Genomic DNA, 25,386 nt, shown 5'->3' with positions numbered 1-25,386 from the left:
GTAATAATATTCTCTGTACAGCGCTGCGGAATATGTGTGCGCTATATAAATAACTGGTAATAATAGTCTCTGTACAGCGCTGCAGAATATGTGTGCGCTATATAATAACTGGTAATAATAGTCTCTGTGCAGCGCTGCGGTATATGTGTGCACTATATAATAACTGGTAATAATAGTCTCTGTACAGCGCTGCGGAATATGTGTGCACTATATTAATAACTGGTAATAATAATCGCTGTACAGCGCTGCGGAATATGTGTGTGCTATATAATAACTGGTAATAATAATCTCTGTACAGCGCTGCGGAATATGTGTGCGCTATATAATAACTGGTAATAATATTTTCTGTACAGCGCTGCTGAATATGTGTGCGCTTTATAATAACTGGTAATAATAGTCTCTGTACAGCACTGCGGAATATGTGTGCGCTATATAATAACTGATAATAAATAATTATAATAGTACACAGCTGATATCAACATATGGCGTCATGAAGATTAGTATAGGGGCCCCAGAAAGCTCCCATTCAGGGGCCACATTTGCCTTGTACTGCAAGGTTGACATATCGACAATGCGAGGAACTGAGCAACTTCAGGACGATGTCCAGGCCTACTGCAAGTAAGTGATGCTGAATTAGGTACTTGTTTCCTATCTGGGCGCCCGCTACGTTAATTGCGCACCATGCTATTCTCCGTATAAAAATCGGATCGCATCGGATACCACAAATGCACATACACGATATTGAACGATGCGATGCGATCCGATTTCGTTCCCGCTTTTATGGTTGGCCCATAGGATATATAGGAAACCCCCCCTGATGGTTTAAAATGCGCCTCCATTGTTAACGCCACCCCAGTATTGACGTCAACCCGAAGCGTGGCGGTACGCGTCCTCCGACTCTTTCATACCCCCACTATCCACGTTGGCGTGGAGTTGAGAATAGAATAGTGTGGCGAGCGCAGCGAGCCACCGAGCCCGAAGCGTGGCGAGCGCAGCGAGGCCCGCGAGGGAACGCGGATACTTCACAGGTATCCGTGTCCCCTCGCGGGCTTCACAGGTATCCGCGTCCGCTCGCCACGCTTCGGGCTCGGTGGCTCGCTGCGCTCGCCACACTATTCTATTCTCAACTCCACGCCGACGTGGATAGTGGGGGTATGAAAAAGTCGGAGGACGCGCACCGCCACGCTTCGGGTTGACGTCAATACTGGGGTGGCGTTAACAATGGAGGCGCATTTTAAACCATCAGGGGGGGGTTTCCTATACAAATCGTGGGTTTGCGGGGTTATTACATTGAAATCAATGTAAAATCGGGTCTCAGGGACCATTTAACATTGATTCCAATGTAAAAATCGGGGTTGATCGCGTCACCGCATGCGATGCGATCCGATTTAAAATGAAATCGGATCGGATAGCATCGTACATCATCGAGTACCGAATCTGATGCGATGCGATTTCATTACGGTGCCGTACGTTGAAAACCTGGGCGCCCAGATAGGAAACAAGTACCCTGAATTATATTAGATCGTAGTAACCAGTCAGTCCAAATGTCAGAACAACATAACAGTATTGCCAACGCAAAACACTTGAATTCCCTCCATAGAGGTGAGCGGTAGCCTCTAATTATATAGGATTGGTTTTGGAACTATCACAATTTACTTACCCCCATCAGAGGTGCCCATCCCTTCATACCCGGGAATATCTGTCCATTCAGAGAGTGGAGCTGTTGGACCATCTATGCCCGTAGCAGGACTAGCGGCAGCTGGAGCGTTATACGGTGGACCCATCGCCGCTGAAGCGTAATGCGGTGGACCCATCGCCGCTGAAGCGTAATGCGGTGGACCCATCGCTGGATTCATCGCTGCTGAAGCGTTATACGGCGGACCCATCGCTGGATTCATCGCTGCTGAAGCGTTATACGGCGGACCCATCGCTGGATTCATCGCTGCTGAAGCGTTATACAGCGGACCCATCGCTGGATTCATCACTGCTGGAGCGTTATACGGCGGACCCATCGCTGCTGAAGCCATCGCTCCTTCAGGATAGTTTGTGGAACCAGGGATAAGAGGTTTCCCGGCAATATCTGATTGGGAAACAGAAGAAGTGAGCACCAAACTGTAGAAATAGGCAGTGGGTTAACAATAGCAGCGCAGCCCCCGCGGTGAAATGGCCCCGTGTGTAGGCTCCATAAGCTCAGTGATTTTGAATTTTGACACCTTGAGGTTCTGATTGCATCCCACGTGAGCACCATTGGGACACCTCCTGGATATTGATGTTTGCAGGGGGAGAAACTTACACTTTAAAGATCCATTAGTTTAGGAGCCCAACCTGCAATCCCATGGTCCGGTGGGAGATGCTACAGATGTAAGTGGATGGACTGGACAGTAATTCTATCCATATATGTCCACAAGCTCAGGGCCACTCCTTGCCTGCCATCTATAGACGGGCATTAACATACCCGCCAGTCAGACCATTGCTGGAAGTTGGGAGCGCCCCCCTTGCTTCATCAGTGAGGACCCACAAACACCAGGACCAGCGAGAGCTAATCATGTAGATTGCCCCTGTATGTACTTACCTAGTGACCAGCTCGTTCCTCCAGAGAGAGCATGTGAGCAGAGAAGGATGGGAGGAACATCCACCTGACTGAGTCACAGCATCATAAACCAGAGAGAAGTCAATGATTGCACAGAGCGATCCTTATGTAAATCACCACAGAGCTTCCTTCCCTGCTGGAGCCCTGGTATATGTACACTACAGCAACCCCACCACCTCCCACGCCCTCCGCCCTACACCGGAGATACCAGCGTATCAAATCAATAGAGCTGGCGGCAGTGTAGCATTCCATCAGACTGTTCCCCACAGACCCACCGCCACCATATATCGCCGGTATCATCAAACATCATCACAGTGCGGATATGAGACGTGACATAATGTCATCTCTGTGCATGTGTATTCCCACCAGGCCATGTTTTCAGGATTTCCGTCTGTGGAAGCAGGTGGAATAATTAATATTTTCCTGTGCATGATTATAGCAATCCAGAAAACATGACCTGTTGGACAGGGCCATTTTACGGCATGGCTGGTGCTATCCACCAATCAGTGATGGTCATGTTACGGTAAGTTGGGGCCCCAGTGCAATGTTTTGCCTAGGAACCCGCAATGCTGTAAAGACGGCCCTGCTAATGGGGGTACTTTGGGAATATATATATATATATATATCAGTGATTATATGGAAGTTATCACCTGTGGCATAGTCCCTGGAACTATTACTGTGAAATGACAAAGGGCCTTATTCTAGTTCACTCTTTCTGACAAAATCCTTCTTAGATGGACAAAACCATGTGCACTGCAGGGGGGCAGATGTAACATGTGCAGAGAGAATTAGATTTGGGTGAGTTATTTTGTTTCTGTGCAGGGTAAATACTGGCTGCTTTATTTTTACACTGCAATATAGATATAACTTTAAAGTAAAACCCCACCCAAATCTAATTCGCTCTGCACAAGTTACATTTGCCCCACCTGCAGTGCACATGGTTTTGTCCATCTAAGAAGGATTTTGTCAGAAAGAGTGAACTAGAATAAGGCCCAATGTTAGGCTCAGGGTATACGGTACAACGTTATACAACTTTGCAGACAGAACATAGGACGGCTGGGTGCACATACCTGGGCTCATCAGGTAATGGGGTCCATATGGCTGTGACAGGGCTCCATAACTTGCTGGGTGTCCTCCTCTAGAGAAGAGCAAAAGAATACAACAATGTGTATATACATACATTACATGTATATAGGTCATGTAAAAATTGCTATATACTGTAGGAAGATGAAGTGTATATCTGTCCGCACGTTCATAGCTGCCTATAATCAAATTGAGATAAAGGTACCACCTAGTACCCTTGTAACATAGAAAATGGGAACGAAATCTCAATTATAAGAATATGGGCGCTTTTGAAAAAAGAAACTAGTACTCCCCTGTTCAGGGGAGACATAACCAGTGTGCTAGTTATAACCTAAGCGGGGAGGAATTGGGTAATACAGTACTCGAAAAGGATCTAGAAGTCCAAATAGACAACAAACTGGGGTGTAGTGCCCAATGTAATATAGCAACAAAAAGGCCAATAAAACTCTAGCATGTATTAAAAGGGGCATGGAAACTAGGGACTCAAAAGTAATTATACCTCTGTACAAATCATTGGTTAGACCGCACCTCGAATACGGAGTGCAGTTCTGGGCCTCGCACTATAAAAAGGACATCATAGAATTAGAAAAAATCCAAAGAAGAGCAACAAAGCTTATTAGGGAAATGGAGAATTTATGCTACGAGGAAAGATTAAGCAATTTGGGACTATTTACACCAGAGAAGAGATGTTTAAGGGGGGGACATGCTCAACATGTATAATATATTAGGGGCCAATATATGGAAATGTCAAACACCCTTTTTTCTACTAGAAAGGAATCTAGGACACGAGGGCATGAGTTTAGATTAGAAGAAAAAAGATTTTGTTCATCTATATGAAAATTTTTCTTTACAGTCAGAGCAGTCAAACTCTGGAACTCTCTTCCTGGAGAAGTGGTGTCGGCAGACACTATAAATATGTTCAAAATAAGGTTGGATAAACATTTATTGGTTAAAAACATCCATGGGTCACTAGCTCCACAAGCATCAGGTCGCCCACTGAAGCTCGACATGACTAATGTCAGCATGCAAAAAGGTCTACGGGGAATTAGGTTGACAAAATAATTAGGTCGACATGGGAAGGTAGACAGTCAAAAGGTCGACATGGGGTTTTTCACTTTTTAAACCAACATGTGCCGGCAGGCGGTATTTCATGCCCTACCATCCACTAGGGCGTAGTGGGAGAATATAATAGTGTGCGTGTGTCGTCATCCGGGACAAAAACAGTGAAGACCCCCATGTCGACCTAATGCTTGTATTGACCTAATCCATGTCATCATTCAGTCATGTCCACCTAATGCTTGTAGACCTAAAGTCTGTCTATCCAATGATCCATACCCCTATACCGCACCCCTATCCAATGATCCATACCCTATACCGCACCCCTATCCAATGATCCCTAGCCTATACCACGCCCCTATCCAATGATCCATAACCCTATACCACGCCCCTATCCAATGATCCATACCCCTATACCACACCCCTATCCAATGATCCCTACCCCTATACCACACCCCTATCCAATGATCCATACCCTATACCACACCCCTATCCAATGATCCATACCCTATACCACGCCCCTATCCAATGATCCATAACCCTATACCACGCCCCTATCCAATGATCCATACCCCTATACCACACCCCTATCCAATGATCCATACCCTATACCGCACCCCTATCCAATGATCCCTACCCTATACCACGCCCCTATCCAATGATCCATAACCCTATACCACGCCCCTATCCAATGATCCATACCCCTATACCACACCCCTATCCAATGATCCCTACCCCTATACCGCACCCCTATCCAATGATCCCTACCCTATACCACACCCCTATCCAATGATCCATACCCCTATACCACACCCCTATCCAATGATCCCTACCCCTATACCGCACCCCTATCCAATGATCCCTACCCTATACCACACCCCTATCCAATTATCCATACCCCTATACCACACCCCTATCCAATGATCCATAACCTATACCGCACCCCTATCCAATGATCCATACCCTATACCGCACCCCTATCCAATGATCCATACCCTATACCGCACCCCTATCCAATGATCCATACCCTATACCACACCCCTATCCAATGATCCATACCCCTATACCGCACCCCTATCCAATGATCCATATCCAATGATCCATACCCTATACCACACCCCTATCCAATGATCCATACCCCTATACCACACCCCTATCCAATGATCCATACCCCTATACCGCACCCCTATCCAATGATCCATACCCTATACCGCACCACTATCCAATGATCCCTACCCTATACCATACCCCTATCCAATGATCCCTACCCTATACCGCACCCCTATCCAATGATCCATACCCTATACCACACCACTATCCAATGATCCCTACCCTATACTGCACCCCTATCCAATGATCTATACCCCTATCCAATGATCCATACCCTATACCGCACCCCTATCCAATGATCCCTACCCTATACCGCACCCCTATTTTATTTTATTTATTATCAGTTTCGTATATAGCGCACACATATTCAGCAGCGCTTTACAGAGTATATTTGAACATTCACATCAGTCCCTGCCCCAGTGGAGCTTACAGTCTATATTCCCTACCACATGTACACGCACAAACAGACACAGACATTCTAGGGTTACTGTTGTTAGGAGCCAATTAGCCTACCAGTATATTTTTGGATTGTGGGAGGAAACCGGAGTACCCGGAGTAAACCCACGCAAACACGGGGAGAATATACAAACTCTGCACATTTAGGGCCATGGTGGGAATTGAACCCATGACCTCAGTGCTGTGAGGCAGTAATGCTAACCATTACACCGTCCGTGCTGCCCCTATCCAATGATCCTGAAGGTGCGTACACACGGGGGGAGATATATTGCTAGCAATATATTGCTTGAAATATATTTCTGAGCAATATATTGCTCAGTGTCTCCTTTTTAACAAGCGACCAGAGATGGTCGCTGTTGAAAACGAACCTCTGCCGGGGGAGCCGCAGAGGTAATTAGCTGGTCGCAGGAGCAAGCTCCTGCGACCAGCGATTACAATGGGGCAGAAAACGGGAGCGCGCACCCGGCGATTTATCGCCGGGGCACACTCCCAATCACTGGCAATATGGTCGCCTGCGACCATATTCCCAGCGATTATAGCCCCTATCTCCCCCGTGTGTACACAGCAATACCCCTATACCGCACCCCTATCCAATGATCCCTACCCTATACCACACCCCTATCCAATGATCCCTATACCGCACCCCTATCCAATGATCTATACCCCTATACCACACCCCTATCCAATGATCCATACCCCTATACCACACCCCTATCCAATGATCCCTACCCTATACCGCACCCCTATCCAATGATCCATACACCTATACCACACCCCTATCCAATGATCCATACCCTATACCGCACCCCTATCCAATGATCCATACCCTATACCACACCCCTATCCAATGATCCATACCCCTATACCACACCCCTATCCAATGATCCATACCCTATACCGCACCCCTATCCAATGATCCATACCCTATACCGCACCCCTATCCAATGATCCATACCCTATACCGCACCCCTATACAATGATCCATACCCCTATACCACACCCCTATCCAATGATCCCTACCCTATACCACACCCCTATCCAATGATCCATACCCCTATACCGCACCCCTATCCAATGATCCATACCCTATACCACACCCCTATCCAATGATCCATACCCCTATACCACACTCTTATCCAATGATCCCTACCCTTATACCACACCCCTATCCAATGATCCATACCCTATACCGCACCCCTATCCAATGATCCATACCCTTATACCACACCCCTATCCAATGATCCATACCCTATACCACACCCCTATCCAATGATCCATACCCCTATACCGCACCCCTATCCAATGATCCATACCCTATACCGCACCCCTATCCAATGATCCATACCCCTATACCGCACCCCTATCCAATGATCCATACCCTATACCACACCCCTATCCAATGATCCATACCCCTATACCGCACCCCTATCCAATGATCCATACCCCTATACCGCACCCCTATCCAATGATCCATACCCTATACCACACCCCTATCCAATGATCCATACCCTATACCACACCCCTATCCAATGATCCATACCCTATACCGCACCCCTATCCAATGATCCATACCCTATACCGCACCCCTATCCAATGATCCATACCCTATACCGCACCCCTATTCAATGATCCATACCCTATACCGCACCCCTATCCAATGATCCATACCCTATACCACACCCCTATCCAATGATCCATACCCTATACCGCACCCCTATCCAATGATCCATACCCTATACCACACCCCTATCCAATGATCCCTACCCTATACCACACCCCTATCCAATGATCCCTACCCTATACCACACCCCTATCCAATGATCCCTACCCTATACCACACCCCTATCCAATGATCCCTACCCTATACCACACCCCTATCCAATGATCCATACCCCTATACCACACCCCTATCCAATGATCCATACCCCTATACCGCACCCCTATCCAATGATCCATACCCTATACCACACCCCTATCCAATGATCCATACCCCTATACCACACCCCTATCCAATGATCCATACCCTATACCGCACCCCTATCCAATGATCCATACCCCTATACCGCACCCCTATCCAATGATCCATACCCCTATACCGCACCCCTATCCAATGATCCATACCCTATACCGCACCCCTATCCAATGATCCATACCCTATACCACACCCCTATCCAATGATCCATACCCTATACCGCACCCCTATCCAATGATCCATACCCTATACCGCACCCCTATCCAATGATCCATACCCCTATACCGCACCCCTATCCAATGATCCATACCCTATACCACACCCCTATCCAATGATCCATACCCTATACCACACCCCTATCCAATGATCCATACCCTATACCACACCCCTATCCAATGATCCATACCCTATACCGCACCCCTATCCAATGATCCATACCCTATACCGCTCCCCTATCCAATGATCCATACCCCTATACCGCACCCCTATCCAATGATCCATACCCCTATACCACACCCCTATCCAATGATCCATACCACTATACCGCACCCCTATCCAATGATCCCTACCCTATACCGCACCCCTATCCAATGATCCCTACCCTATACCGCACCCCTATCCAATGATCCATACCCCTATACCACACCCCTATCCAATGATCCATACCCCTATACCACACCCCTATCCAATGATCCCTACCCTATACCACACCCCTATCCAATGATCCCTACCCTATACCACACCCCTATCCAATGATCCATACCCCTATACCACACCCCTATCCAATGATCCATACCCCTATACCACACCCCTATCCAATGATCCATACCCCTATACCACACCCCTATCCAATGATCCATACCCCTATACCGCACCCCTATCCAATGATCCATACCCCTATACCGCACCCCTATCCAATGATCCATACCCTATACCACACCCCTATCCAATGATCCCTATACCGCACCCCTATCCAATGATCTATACCCCTATACCACACCCCTATCCAATGATCCCTACCCTATACCACACCCCTATCCAATGATCCCTACCCTATACCACACCCCTATCCTATGATCCCTATACCGCACCCCTATCCAATGATCTATACCCCTATACCACACCCCTATCCAATGATCCCTACCCTATACCACACCCCTATCCAATGATCCCTACCCCTATACCACACCCCTATCCAATGATCCATACCCTATACCACACCCCTATCCAATGATCCCTACCCCTATACCGCACCCCTATCCAATGATCCATACCCCTATACCGCACCCCTATCCAATGATCCATACCCCATACCGCACCCCTATCCAATGATCCATACCCTATACCACACCCCTATCCAATGATCCCTACCCCTATACCGCACCCCTATCCAATGATCCATACCCTATACCGCACCCCTATCCAATGATCCATACCCTATACCACACCCCTATCCAATGATCCATACCCTATACCACACCCCTATCCAATGATCCCTACCCCTATACCGCACCCCTATCCAATGATCCATACCCCTATACCGCACCCCTATCCAATGATCCATACCCTATACCGCACCCCTATCCAATGATCCATACCCTATACCACACCCCTATCCAATGATCCCTATACCGCACCCCTATCCAATGATCTATACCCCTATACCACACCCCTATCCAATGATCCCTACCCTATACCACACCCCTATCCAATGATCCATACCCTATACCACACCCCTATCCAATGATCCCTACCCCTATACCACACCCCTATCTAATGATCCATACCCCTATACCGCACCCCTATCCAATGATCCATACCCCTATACCGCACCCCTATCCAATGATCTATACCCCTATACCACACCCCTATCCAATGATCCCTACCCTATACCACACCCCTATCCAATGATCCCTACCCTATACCACACCCCTATCCAATGATCCCTATACCGCACCCCTATCCAATGATCCATACCCCTATACCACACCCCTATCCAATGATCTATACCCCTATACCACACCCCTATCCAATGATCCCTACCCTATACCACACCCCTATCCAATGATCCCTACCCTATACCGCACCCCTATCCAATGATCCCTACCCTATACCGCACCCCTATCCAATGATCCATACCCCTATACCGCACCCCTATCCAATGATCCATACCCTATACCGCACCCCTATCCAATGATCCATACCCTATACCGCACCCCTATCCAATGATCCCTATACCGCACCCCTATCCAATGATCTATACCCCTATACCACACCCCTATCCAATGATCCCTACCCTATACCGCACCCCTATCCAATGATCCATACCCTATACCACACCCCTATCCAATGATCTATACCCCTATACCACACCCCTATCCAATAATCCATACCCCTATACCACACCCCTATCCAATGATCCATACCCCTATACCACACCCCTATCCAATGATCCATACCCTATACCGCACCCCTATCCAATGATCCATACCCTATACCGCACCCCTATCCAATGATCCATACCCCTATACCACACCCCTATCCAGTGATCCATACCCCTATACCACACCCCTATCCAATGATCCATACCCCTATACCACACCCCTATCCAATGATCCATACCCCTATACCACACCCCTATCCAATGATCCATACCCCTATACCACACCCCTATCCAATGATCCATACCCTATACCGCACCCCTATCCAATGATCCATACCCCTATACCACACCCCTATCCAGTGATCCATACCCCTATACCACACCCCTATCCAATGATCCCTACCCCTATACCACACCCCTATCCAATGATCCCTACCCCTATACCACACCCTTATCCAATGATCCATACCCTATACCACACCCCTATCCAATGAGCCATACCCTATACCGCACCCCTATCCAATCATCCATACCCCTATACCACACCCCTATCCAATGATCCATACCCCTATACCACACCCCTATCCAATGATCCATACCCTATACCACACCCCTATCCAATGATCCATACCCTATAACACACCCCTATCCAATGATCCATACCCTATACCGCACCCCTATCCAATGATCCATACCCCTATACCACACCCCTATCCAATGATCCCTACCCCTATACCGCACCCCTATCCAATGATCCCTACCCCGCTACCGCACCCCTATCCAATGATCCATACCCTATACCGCACCCCTATCCAATGATCCATACCCCTATACCGCACCCCTATCCAATGATCCCTACCCTATACCACACCCCTATCCAATGATCCCTACCCTATACCACACCCCTATCCAATGATCCATACCCTATACCGCACCCCTATCCAATGATCCATACCCTATACCACATCCCTATCCAATGATCCATACCCTATACCACACCCCTATCCAATGATCCATACCCTATACCACACCCCTATCCAATGATCCATACCCCTATACCACACCCCTATCCAATGATCCATACCCCTATACCACACCCCTATCCAATGATCCATACCCCTATACCACACCCCTATCCAATGATCCATACCCCTATACCACACCCCTATCCAATGATCCATACCCCTATACCACACCCCTATCCAATGATCCATACCCCTCGGCACTGGGATTAGAATGAAGGTAAAAGTAGTATTCACCTTTTGCACGTCGCTTTTTTGACCATCAATCCATCCATGTCGACCTTTCAACCTATATACACTGTATACACTGTCCACCATTCTCATCGCTTCCCACAATACCTCTGGATATGATGTATAGACTCCTTAGAACTTGTGGCTGTCAGAGGACACTGAGGGTAGAAGTGTGAGAGGAGGGTGCAGACAATGCAGGGAAATGACACCGGGACAGTCCCGGGTCTGCAGCACAGCCGGGCAGCTCCTGCATACTGCACACAGGGAAATGACCGGTTACAGCTGTGTATGCAGTCACATGAGCCTTGGGAAGCTGCTGTGAGGGCTGAGCCCTTGTCTGTCTGTTTATTTCATGTTAGTGCTTATTATGGCCACACCCCCTGTCTAGTGCCTAGGGACCCCCAATTATCTGCGCAACACGCACAACCCAGCAGTAACATGCCCAGTGCCACAGCGCCCCCTGGTGGACACATTACATTACAACACATAGCGACGCCCGAGGAAGACGTTAGTTTGCACCAGGCACCAAGTCAGACCAAGAACTTTCGTATCATAATAAATAACGATCTGTTCTACGTAATAACACGCACAATACAGCCACTGTGGTGCACTACAATCACCAGCATGCTGCTGCAGTTACCTGAGTCCGCTGTGCTCCTCCATGATCGCTGCCTGCAGCAGAGCAGACACACACGGGTTCCCTTAACGCCCCCTTCCACCCCTTCCTGTTGTTGTGTCCCAGACTCCTAGGCTGCTCCTCTCTCTTTCGCTTTCGTAACTTTCGTTTGTGTGTTGCAGCTCCGGTGTTGTATTGTACAGAGCAAAGGCTTGTGCTGCAGTTGTCTAGGGGGGGATAATGTCGCTAGGTCGACACAACTGAAGGTCGACCACTAGGGCTTTAGTCGACACATGCAATAGGTTGACTGAGTCGGAAGGTCGACACAACACAAGCAGTAGGTCAAAGTGAGTTTTTCACATTTTTGACCAAATGCTTGTGTCGGCCTGTCGACCTATATCATGTGTCAACCTACGCCCTGTCGTTCTTTAGTTGTCGACACTATGACTCCCACCCTGTCTAGGAATCCTACTGTCTGGGGCCATGCATCTAGGTCAACATGCACTAGATCAACATTGACAAAGTGTGGACGCAAGCAATAGGTCAACATGTGAAAAGGTCACCATGAGTTTTCGTAAAGTGTGCCGAGCACAGCAGGCACCAGGCCTGAAGCATTGGCAGTCCATGTTGACAGGTGTCGACACTGACAACAATAAGCCGTGAAAAACTGTTGACCTTTCCATGTGTCTACCTTTTTTCTGTCGGTATCATATGGGCACTGTGGCAGTGATGTCTGGTGCTGGGGTGTGGCCCATGCCCCATGCTCAAAAATGGTGACACTAAAGTGCTGCAACTGATGGGCGGAGGTGCGATCTTACACACTCATGTGGGTTCCTTTATCACCCCGTCAGTCCCCCTGCCCACCCCCCCCCCCCCCCCATATCCGTGGGTGAAGTACTGAATCCCCGATCTCTGGTATACAGATACATTAAACATTAGGAATGCCGTCAATAGGTTGACAATGTCTAAATCAGCAACCAATAGTGGACAGTGACTAGGTCGACCCCTGGAAATGGTCAACATTGACAGAAAGTTGACATAAGCTTATGGTCGACACTAGTTTTTCATGTTTTATTTGGTGTAAACTTGGTTCATACTTTACTTTCCACGCGGGCATCGAGTGAGTGAGAATATAACAGCGTGCCGGCGCAGGGAGCCATGCCAGGGGACGCTGGACACTTATACGGTGTTCATGTCGACATAGGCACCCAATAGAGTGATAACCTCTTGTCGACCATGTCCACGTGGACCTTAAGCTTGTCTGGAATATGGTTATTAGGTCTACAGAGGCCGGGGCCCAGGACACAGCTGTACCCACAGCACCCCCCTGTTGGCGGCCCTGACTACAACGATTTTGCATGATTTCATTCGATTGTGATCTTTCAGGCTGATATATCATTTGTAATGTGTCAAATTGTATATATATATATATATAGATATATATATATATATATCTATAAGAGAAAGGGTGAGAAGGGCGCCTACTAGTGTAGTATTTTAGTGTAATGTGGCTCCCACCACCACTATAGGACGGAACGGCACCCCACAAATAGAGTAGTACCGTATGCAGTGGTATCCCACCACTGTTATTTCAGCTTGTCACAGCATATATTCCAAAAGCCAGGTTTAGCATATATTCCTTCTCCTCACGTGTATTGACACCAACATATACAACGACAAGGATAGAAGAAAGCAGAATAGTATAATATCGCTAAAATGTTATATTATCACCGCATCAATGACAATATGAATGCGTACAATGTTTCAAAAAATCAGTGCTTATCTGATACTGGCTCCACATCCGCTCAGTCAGGTAAGTATCTCCATATGGCATAGGAGAGTCCCTCAACGCGTTTCGTCCTTGTTTCCTCAAACTGGACTTCTTCAGTAGTGTATGTGCTATAGGCTTCCTGTCCCCTATATATATAGTAATGGCAATTAATGCTAATCGGGCATGGTTTCCCGCTTTTCGCGGACACCACTTCCGGGAAACGGCATTTGGAACGCATCCAAATTTACTTCCGGTTCCCCGTGACACGCCCGGGGCTTCCGGTTTTATTCATAAAGAACTGGCCAACAACAATTCTAATTCAAATATTTCATCCAGCAATCATACTACCGGAGCCCCAAGACATATGCGGAGCTACCGCTGTACCTCTGTACAGCGACACATAGATACTTCCACTATCCGGGAGTCCCTGAACCGCACGGAACTTCCGGTGCGGCTCGCATCCATCAGTATTACTATTACGTCTCTTCCGGAGTCACGTGCTCGTCATGTGATCTACTCCACCTAATGTTCTAAGCCGTACACTAACGTAACCATGGTTACCGCTCTCACCGGTTTCCATAACTACGATACTAGCAAGGATTTGCATCCAGTGCTGGGTTACCCCATCTGTAGATAAGTCGGTCAAAATGCCACTCCACAGAGGGGGACCCCCACCACCTGTCTACCACTCCCTACTTCTAACAATGTTCTTTTGGGGATCAATCTCCCATATTGAAAGTGCTTTGTGCTAAAGCCTAAATTTAGCAGCGAGAATTGTTTATAAATAAGGAAAACAGTAATTGCAGAGAAATTGACCAATTATAAAGTGCTATTGCTACATGTATAGTCGTATAAAACACATAACTACTAAAATACATAGTACAAGACAATAAAAACCAGTATAAAATAGTATAAAAAAATAAGTCTCATAGGAATGGGGCTAATTCATAATTGTCATTCAGCCCATTTGGCGTCAATGTACTCAGTACATGTATCCAAAACATTTCACGTCTTGACAACAGGTTCTCTCTGTCGCCTCCTCTAGGGCCCAGGACTACATGCTCTAATACTTTAAATTTTAAACCCTCTGCATTACTCTCATGACATCTTTTGAAATGTCTGGGAATTGTATGGCTTTCTACTTTGTTCTTAATACCTCGGATATGTTCCTGAATTCTTAACTTCAGGTGGCGTTTGGTTTTCCCTATATATTTCAAGCGGCAGGGACACTCTAACTCTGATCTAGGGGATCATCCAAGGTGTATTACAGTTCACCAAACTCTTCAGTTTGTATTCCTTTGTACCATCCGAGTTAGTGAAGGTTCTAAACTCCATATGCGAGAACCTACAGACATTACACTTGTTGCACCTGTAGAAACCCTTCGCCTGGTCCCAAGGGGTTTTGCTTTTCGCTTTCATCCTTTGTGGTAACATGCTTGGCGCTAAAGAGTCTTTAAGATTCCTGGCTTTCTTAAAAACTATATCTGGTCTATCTGGTAAAATCTTTCTTAAAACCGGGTCTGTTTGAAGTATATCCCAGTGCTTTGTTAAAATCTTTTTGATACCTGATTCCTGGGAGCTAAAAGTTGTTATAAAATTGATCCGATCTTTATTTTCATTTTTCTTCCTATACTGTAAAAGATCTTTCCGATCCAGATTCTTAGTTTTCTCTATCGCTGTTCTTAGAATCTCCTTTGGATATTTTCTCTCCAGGAATCTGTTCTTATATACCTCCATTTGTTCTTCACCGTCCATAGTTACCAAACAATTCCTTTTGATCCTTAGGAATTGGGACAAGGGGGTATTCTCTTTCCACTGTTTTTTATGGTTGCTCCGGAAATGTACAGAAGAGTTCGCATCCACTGTTTTCACGAAATTCTTGGTGACTACCTTCTCACCATCATTCGTTAGTACCAAATCTAAATATTCTACCTCCTTTTTGCTGGTTTTATACGTAAAAGACAGATTATATTCGTTACTTTCCAAGGATTCCATAAAAAGTTGAAAATCTTCCTCCGAACCATCCCATATTATTAAAATATCATCTATATATCTTTTAAAAAGTTTAATTTTGTCTAAAAAGGGGTTGTTTCCATAGATTACTTTCTTTTCCCAGCTTCCCATATGCAGGTTGGCGAAGCTGGGTGCGAACACCGTGCCCATCGCCGTTCCACAAATCTGCAAGTAGAACAGCTCTAAAAACTTAAAATAGTTATGCGTTAAAATAAACTTTATCAACGTGCAGATAAGAAAGAATTCTCTGTGTCCACTTTCCAAATCATGGTCAGCACCCAAGAACGTTGATAAAGTTTATTTTAACGCACCCAAGCTGGCTGTCTAGATTTAAGAGAAGTGAAGTAATGAGAGGAGAAATTGATGGTTTCAAAACAGTGCCACCTCCAGTAATACAGTAGTATGGGAGACATTTAAGGCTTTCCTTAGAGGTCTCCCCATGAAGGAAATTGCGGGGGAGAAAAAAAAATGTTGTGAAACAGCCAATATATTAGAGTCGGATATGATTAGGTCTGAACAGCGGTATTTGGCGGATAAAAGTGAGGTTTCTAAAGAAATATGGTTAAAGGAACAGCAAAAGTGGCTTGAACATCTTCAGATAATGGCCAATCTACGAGTTTTAAAAAGTTCCCATCAACTCTATTTGAATAGTGATAAAGCAGGCAAATTCTTATCCTACCTAGCCAAGGCAGATACATCCTCAGGCACCATAACTAAAATAATCACAGATAACGGGCAGATTGCAACCACTACCCCCGAAATAACTAAAGTTTTTGTAAAACATTTCAAGGAAGTATATAGATCCAGATTGGAAATAGAGACGGAAGCCTTGAAAGGTTTTTTAGATCAGCCTCAACTTCCACTCCTACCAGAGGAGAGTAAAGAAATGCTGGAAGAACTCTTTTCTCTTGAAGAAGTGGAAGAGGCCCTAGGGACAATGCCGCAAGGCAAAGCCCCAGGGGTAGATGGCTTGCCGGGAGAGACATATAGATTTTTTGGGAAAAATATGGCTAGTTATATGCTACAGTCTTTTTTGGGGATGAGATTAGAGGGCAGGTTATCCCACTCAATGACGGAGGCGGTCATTAATGTCATCCCCAAGACAGGAAAGGACCCCCTGATTGTGGACTCATACAGGCCAATCTCCCTGTTATCTGTAGACGCCAAGATATACGCTAAAATTATAGCAGCAAGATTAAGTAAAGTAATAAATAATTTGGTGCATCCGGATCAAACCGGTTTTATCTGTGGGAAATCGACTGCCATCAATGTTCGCAGAGTCTTTTCGTACTTGCAATGGGCAGGTGTTATGGCGGTAGCGTCATTTGACGCCAATAAGGCGTTCGATTCAATAGAATGGCCTTTTCTGAGGCAGGTGTTGAATACTTTCGGCTTTGGACCTAGGTTCATTGAGAGAGTGTTCCTGCTCTATCAATCACCCACTGCAAGAGTACTGATCAATGGATATGCATCGGAACCCTTTAATATTTTCCGGGGAACTAGACAAGGGTGCCCATTGTCACCGCAAGTATTTGCGCTGGCAATTGAGCCTCTTTCCTGTAAATTAAGAGATGCTCTGGAGTCCCATGGGGGCCCAGATGCCTATAACATCATCTCTTTATATGCGGATGACCTATTGGTCGGACTCTCGGATTATCAAAAAGACTTAGATGGGGTGCTTGAAACTATTCAGAACTATGGGAACTACTCTGGATTAACAACTAATCTTAGTAAATCACAGTTGCTTATCACTGGTAGAGAAGCTGAAACGCAAACGTTCCCATCCCACTACCCACCTAGAGTAGATCAGTTTAAATATCTGGGCATACAAGTTGCGGAGGATCCAGGGAAGTATGTAATAAATAACTTAGAGCTAATAATTAGGGAAATTAAAGTTAAATGTAAAAGTTGGGCAAAGCTACCCCTTACGGTAATAAGGAGGGTTAATTTGATCAAGATGGTCATCCTACCCAAGGCATTGTATGTACTGCAGCATGCACCATGTTATATTGAAGAAGCAGTGTTTAAAAGGATCCATGGCATATTTTCATCCTTTGTATGGAGAAATAAAAGGCCTAGGGTTAGGATGGCTATATTGACTAGATTGAGGGAAAAGGGAGGAATGGCTTTGCCTAATTTAAAACTTTATTATTATGCATCAGAACTAGCGCAATTAAAAGTATGGATAAATGAGCAGGAGTCCCCTTTTGAACTGCGTAGACTACTGGCATGTGCCGCTCCTGGGCACACACCCCTTTCAGGTCTTGTTGGTCAAACTTAAATTCAGAACCCAGGTTCCAATAGTCAAGCAGGCCAAGAAAATATGGCAGTGGGTTAGTAAGGTTATGGAGGTAGGAAGTATAGACCCAGATACATATTTGTTCTCACTTAACCACTTTGAAAAGATCAAAGAGCATCAAGCAGTCAGGATCGGGACCCAATATGGTATATCGTCGATAGGACAAGTGTATAATAATAATCATCTTAAGTCATTTACTCAGTTGCAGGCAGAATTTGAACTAACTTATCTAATGTTTTTTAGATTCCTGCAACTGAGGAGTGCACTTTCCCTCCATGATAAGATACAGGGGTTTTGTATAGCAGATTCACCGGTTAAAACATTTCTTAGTAGGTTAAGAAATAAGAAGGCTGTCTCGAAGTGCTACCAATTCCTATTGGATAACACTCAGGGTGATGATCTAGAAGACCTTAGGGTTAAATGGGAAAAAAATCGACCCGGTTTAGATATAGAAACATGGAAAATTCCCTACAGTAGCTACAAACTCCATCAGAACACAGCAAATTCAGTTTAATATCTTACATAGAACATATATGACTCCTGAAAAGATTAGTAAATTCTCATCGAATTCCCTTAATAAGTATCCAAAATGTAAAGAGATAGGTTGTGGCTTTTTCCATCTGATCTGGGAATGTGAACAGATTCGGAGATATTGGCGAGAAGTTGAGCAAATAATGGGGCAAAGTGGTATTCCGGTTCAAAAAGCCTCTCCTCTCGCGTATATCTTGTGGATCTGGCAAAATGACCAGATGACGTATGGGCAAAGGCAACTAGCAATATATTTGAGCTCTATAGCTAAGGTAATAATCGCATGCACATGGATGGCAAAGAATGGCCCAGAAGTGAGAATGTGGATCAATTTGGTGAATATCACTTTTGAACATGAAAGATTTGTTAGTCGTACACGTAAAACCACAAAAAGTTTTTTTGATATTTGGGAGGGTTGGTATAGGACAAAATATTATAAGAAAGAGAAACAGGCCTGACGGCCTTTTACACAAGGAGGACTTAAATATATATATCACTAAAATATAAGGTGTGTTGAATATGCAGTATCTGGTTACAAAGTAAATAGAATAAGTACATGTCAAATCATACTTGCCGACTTTGGCATACTCCTTTCCGGGAGAAGCCCGGAGAGGAGTGAAAGGGGGCGGGTAGAGGCTTTGTTTTGGGGGGAAGGGCACGGGTGATGTCGTCAAGCCCCGCCCCCATGACGGGCTGAAGCCTCAATTTGCGGGTCCGTGGGTGGGGGGAGGGGCTAAATATTACGCGAAATGCCGCGAATTGCGTCATTTAGCCCCGCCCCCTCCCCGCGGACTCGCGAAAGTCATAGTTTTTAGACCGCGGGGAGAGGGGGAGCCAGGGCTGTAGGGAAATGCGGGAGACTTGCCCCCCCTTCCCGGGGGACCGGGAGGGGGACCCGATTTGCGGGACCCTCCCGGCCATTCCGGGAGGGTAGGCAAGTATGTGTCAAATGAGTCATGAAAATATCGAATGTTGAAAGTGGATATTTGTTTTGTGAATGCACAAGGTTTATTAAGTGTAAATAATTCACTAGAAATAAGAAGTAAGAATATAAGTCACAACAACAAAACAAAAAAATCACAGGGAGAGACATAAGTAATAAGTAAACAAATATATTGCAAAAGTTGCAAAATGTTCCTCGATAAGGGTCAGAATATGAAATGTTCTCAGAATTAGCTTACTTCCTTCCCCTTAACAGATCTGGGAAAAGATAATAGTAAACAGTGGTATTTTTTTTTTTTTTTTTTTTTTTTCTTCTTCCGGGTTTGATATAGTGCTGTATTTGTGATAAAGTGAAAGGATCTCCAATGGTATAGAACCCAAATTGCTGCAATAACGTCTTGACCAGGGACGGCAGGTTGTATGTCTAGGTATGTCTTGTAACTGATATTTGGTAAAATAATGAAATGTCAGTATGGAAAATATTTTTATGTATTGTCATGTTTTTAATGTATGTTATGTGAAAAGTTAGAATAAAGATTATATTTAAAAAAAAAAAAAAGAATTGTTGTTGCCCAGTTCTTTATGAATAGAGGCGTTCCAAATGCCGTTTCCCGGAAGTGGTGTCCGCGAAAAGCGGGAAACCATGCCCGATTAGTTAATTGCCATTACTATATATAGGGGACAGGAAGCCTATAGCACATACACTCCTGAAGAAGTCCAGTTTGAGGAAACAAGGACGAAACGCGTTGAGGGACTCTCCTATGCCATATGGGGATACTTACCTGACTGAGCAGATGTGGAGGCAGTATCAGATAGGCACTGATTTTTTTTTAAACATTGTACGCATTCTTATTGTCATGGATGCGGTGATAATAAAACATTTTAGCGATATTATACTATTCTGCTTTCTTCTATCCTTGTCGTTGTATATTTTGGTGTCAATACATGTGAGGAGAAGGAATATATGCTAAACCTGGCTTTTGGAATATATACTGTGACAAGCTGAAATAACAGTGGTGGGATACCACTGCATACGGTACTACTCTATTTGTGGGGTGCCGTTCCGTCCTATAGTGGTGGTGGGAGCCACATTACACTAAAATACTACACTAGTAGGCGCCCTTCTCACCCTTTCTCTTTTAGATCATTTAAAAAGGTTTCTTGGAACAGAAATCATCAGGAGAGGATCTGCCGCCCTGAATAAGAGGGCCTGTGTTAAAACGGTGTTGATGTGGACAATAGTGTGAGACTACTAATTTCAGGGCCTTCGGCGCTAGTACCACCCCCTGTATTTGGATATATATATATATATATATATGTGTTTTCCATCCAATCCGATGCATGGTCCTGTAAGGGTCAGACAGGAGCCCCTAGCTGGTCTGTACTACACCACTGATTTATCGGAATCGCATGGAAAAAGGAGTGTTTTTTTGTGCATGCCATATATCGTAGGATGTGTGACTGATGTTTCCAGTCCCTATAGCCCCTAATGCTGACCATCAGATATTTCGTATGGTACAATTCCATACCATAAAATATATTGCATGTGATTTATCTGAGCTTGATCATCCACGAGATATAGCTTATGCAAAAATGACACCAAAGAGTACAAAACCGGCTGCAACCACTCCCGGGAAGGTCCAGGGGGAGTTCAAGGGAAATTCCATCCAACTTCAGGGTCGGACTTATCTTTGTAGTGTATGGGGTCCTTTAGACCAGAACCTAAACATTGATAGTTTGTATAATGATTAATTAAGTGGTCTATAATCATTCCAGCCCATGAAGGGGGAAGAGCTCCCAATATATGGTGTATTTTTGCCATTTTCCCTTGTAGATGAGTAAAGTAACCAGCTCACGCCAGCAGGAATGTAATGTATTCTTATAGATGGACGAAAAGGAAGCCATGTTGTTGAAGATCATTCCCGTCTTTACTGTGAGAGACCATAGAAATGAAACCATTGTACAATATATATTTTTGGGTAAACTACAGGTCCCAGCTGAACCTGGAGCCCCAAAAAAATACATTGTAACTATGGGCCTTATTCTAGTTCACTCTCTGACAAAATCCTTCTTAGATGGCCAAAACCATGTGCACTGCAGGTGGGGCAGATGTAACATGTGCAGAGAGAGTTAGATTTGGGCGGGGTTTTACTTCAAAGTGAGATCTAGATTGCAGTGTAACAATAAAGCAGACAGTATTTACCCTGTACAGAAACAAAATAACTCACCCAAATCTAATTCTCTCTGCACATTTTACATCTACCCCACCTGCAGTGCACATGGTTTTGTCACGCACCCAATATAGTGGGTGGGGGGCAGGAGGGGTGTGGAGCGGACCATTAGCATATGGGACCACCCAGCGTTTCATGGGTGTTCTTATGCTAATGTCCACTGATGCAGACAGCCGACACCACGGAATGTCAGCTGCCCATCCACGCGTATACGAGTGACTTCAGAGACACTTTTATATGTGTGCACCTTCGACATGGAATGATGTGGGCAGGTCCCACAAGGCTGCAAATGGATGTTACTGTGTAAAGTCCATTCGCAGGCCCTGCGAGCAAAATTCCCATTGGTGGACCAGTGCGTCCACCAGAATAACCCCCACAGTTACCACCAGGTCCTTACAACTCCAGCTGCACAACCGTAGTGCCACTCAGAGTTGGGCTGTCAGGATCTACCAACCAAAGGGAAGGTTTCCCAGTACTGGCCCTACAGTCCCAGCGTGTGTCATTAGGAAGTCATCAGGAACTCCGTCCTGGTGGTCTGTGGGGGTAAAGTTCTTAAGGGGAATGCCAGATGGCTGTGCCAATGTAACTTACTGATTGAACCACCATTACTGTAATACATTGTCAGCTGGGCAGCCTAAAGCCAAAGTCTCCTTCACAAGCATTAGATCCTACATGCCAGTTGTATAAACTGCGTTACCGGCACATGGGCAGTATGGCTGGGGAGACCCTGAGCGCCCATACACGTATGTATAACCGCATTACATGCACATGGGCAGTATGACTGGCGAGTCCCTGAGCGCCCATACACGTATGTATAACCGCATTACATGCACATGGGCAGTATGGCTGGAGAGACCCTGAGCGCCCATACACGTGTGTATACTAGCATTACAAGGGGAGCTACATGTGTATTAGCCTGGGACACTGGGAACCTTTAAATCAGGCCCTGTGTACATACCTCCCAACAGTCCCGATTACAGCGGGACAGTCCCGATTATCAGGGCCTGTCCCGCGGTGAGGGGGGCTGTTGGGAGTCCCCCCCTGTCAGCTGCTAAGCAGTGGGGAACGAACGCTGTGCGCATGCTGGGGGCATGGCTAGAGGCTCACAGAGCCTCTGGGTTATGCCCCCATAGCGGCAAAATGGGGGCGTGGCCTCACGTGGGGGCCGATTATAGGCCACGCCCCTCCTTGGACTCCTCCAAAGTTGGGAGGTATGCGTGTACATAAATTATAAAAATGATCTGACAAGTAAATGAACAATTGAAGAAAACTGTAACAATCAGAGCAGTTAGGTGCTAGCAGTGTAGGTGACGCATATCGTTGCATAAATGTTCCAACAGACAAAGCAGGTCTCAGCGAGATGTGCAGATTGCAGTCTGATTAGCACAGGGTTGCCTACCTGACCCTCTCCATCAGGGAGAAAATGCACTGTTCCTGGGCTTCCCTGGTAATGTAGGATTGCCATCACCTGTGGGGAGCTGGGTAATTGATAACAAAGGTTTCACCACAGGTGCTGGCAATCATACATTACCAGGGGAGGCCAGGAACAGAACATTTTCTCCCTGATGGAGAGGGTCAGGTAGGCAAGTATGGCGTATACCAGGGGGGGGGGGGGTTGAAACAAATGATGCTGCAATGGGTTGGGTACAGGATTAAGTACAGAGCAGATGTAGTGGTCATCTATTATACGCACCTTTGTGGTCGTATATCCCAATGTTGGATACTCCACAGCTGTCCAAATGACTTTGTCTTAAAATATCTTTTGTAATAAGAATGTTGTCTAGTGTGATAGCGTTTATCTTACTTAACATTATATATTTCTTATAACATATTATGATTCCTACCAGTACAACGTATTATAAGATCCATATCTGTACTAGGATTAGACAATGAATGTCTCATCTACAAGAAGCTGAAACAGTTAGAAGTATATCATGTCTAAAGTGCCCACAGACGCATCGATCCCGGCGTGCGTTCTGTGCTTAACTAGCACACATAGCATCGCATCGTATGCCTTGTGCATGCGATGCGATAAAAAGCTAGTACAAAAAGTATGTGCAGCACATACTTTTTTTGTACTGTGCGATGAGGTGCCGCAGGAGCGCGCACCCCATCGCATAGCATCGCCGGGATCGGTGCGTGTGTGGGCACCGTTAGTCATATGTTCCACTGGATAATTCAATTATTATGGACAGAAACCATATGTGTAACACGAGATGTGATAAACAAAAGACCCTTTATTTGTATGTTGGGGGAAGGAAAGCATAGGACAAGGGTTTCTAAGGAAATAACTGTGTATTCTGCGAAAATATATATATGACCCAGCACCAGAAATAAAGGCTTCTCTTCCAAGCCACTGTCGTCAGTTCCTTTGGTCCTGGGATAACTGAATACTTCTGCAGGGTCGCATTCCATCTCTTTCAAGTGTGTAGCCAGCACCAGGGGCTGGAGTTACGTAGCCGCGCTTCTTGCAAGCCCCTACGGTCCACATATTGGCACTTTAATGGGAAGATTTAACAACGAGCAATATACGTCACTCTTTCTGAATGATAAATGGTACTCCAGCCAATCCACTCCTAACTGTCATGCGTTTGTAAAATGACAGGAGCCGACTGGCTGGAGTACCAGTTATCATTCATGAAGACTGAAAAAGAATCACTGATTGTTAAATCTTCCACAGTATTTATACCCCCAGGCATCAGAGAACAAGCGGTAAGTCAGGATCTGACAATGTACAGCACAGGATGTGTTTATGGAGCCAAGTCCCAGTCAGGAAACCTCACCAAGGGCTAGATTTCCTATATGTTGGTATTACACAGCCGCCACAGATTGGCACATTGACAGCACAGCCTGTAACATGGGAGTTAAAAACAGATTAACTGCTACTTTATCGCCACAGTCTGATACACGCCCCCGCAACTCTAACCAGTGGGATGATTGGTGGACTAGGTACAATGGTCAGAAGAGACAAGAACCACCGCATGATGCTTCCAGTGATGCTCAGGTACCGGGATTGAACACCCGAGATCGCAGTAATTTGCAGAGCATCTCTCCCACGTCTTACCCCAAACAAGACACGACAC

General features: G+C 45.7%; 1 protein-coding gene across 5 annotated transcripts in view; it reads right to left on the bottom strand.

The window, feature by feature from the left end:
* Positions 1-12,643, bottom strand: part of LOC146025715 (protein SSUH2 homolog) — a 57,489-nt gene extending 44,846 nt beyond the window's left edge. The window contains exons 1-4 of one of the 5 annotated variants that reach the window (XM_083155732.1): positions 11,910-12,251; positions 3,661-3,728; positions 1,890-2,080; positions 1,661-1,817 (exon numbers count right to left, since the gene is read on the bottom strand). In XM_083155732.1, the coding sequence (XP_083011858.1) occupies positions 1,661-1,817; positions 1,890-2,080; positions 3,661-3,728; positions 11,910-11,947 (454 nt within the window). In that variant the 5' untranslated portion in view covers positions 11,948-12,251. Of the gene's footprint in view, positions 1-1,660; positions 2,081-3,660; positions 3,729-11,909; positions 12,258-12,543 lie in introns of those variants that run through there. The other 4 variants (XM_083155730.1, XM_083155731.1, XM_083155729.1 and 1 more) reach the window with 4 other exon arrangements.
* Positions 12,644-25,386: the final 12,743 nt, after the last annotated feature.

Source organism: Crinia signifera, chromosome 8, assembly GCF_055691185.1.
Source record: "Crinia signifera chromosome 8, ASM5569118v1, whole genome shotgun sequence".
NCBI lineage: Eukaryota > Metazoa > Chordata > Amphibia > Anura > Myobatrachidae > Crinia > Crinia signifera.
Note: the sequence above shows the minus strand (reverse complement) of the source record. Positions and strands in the feature narration are given on the sequence as shown.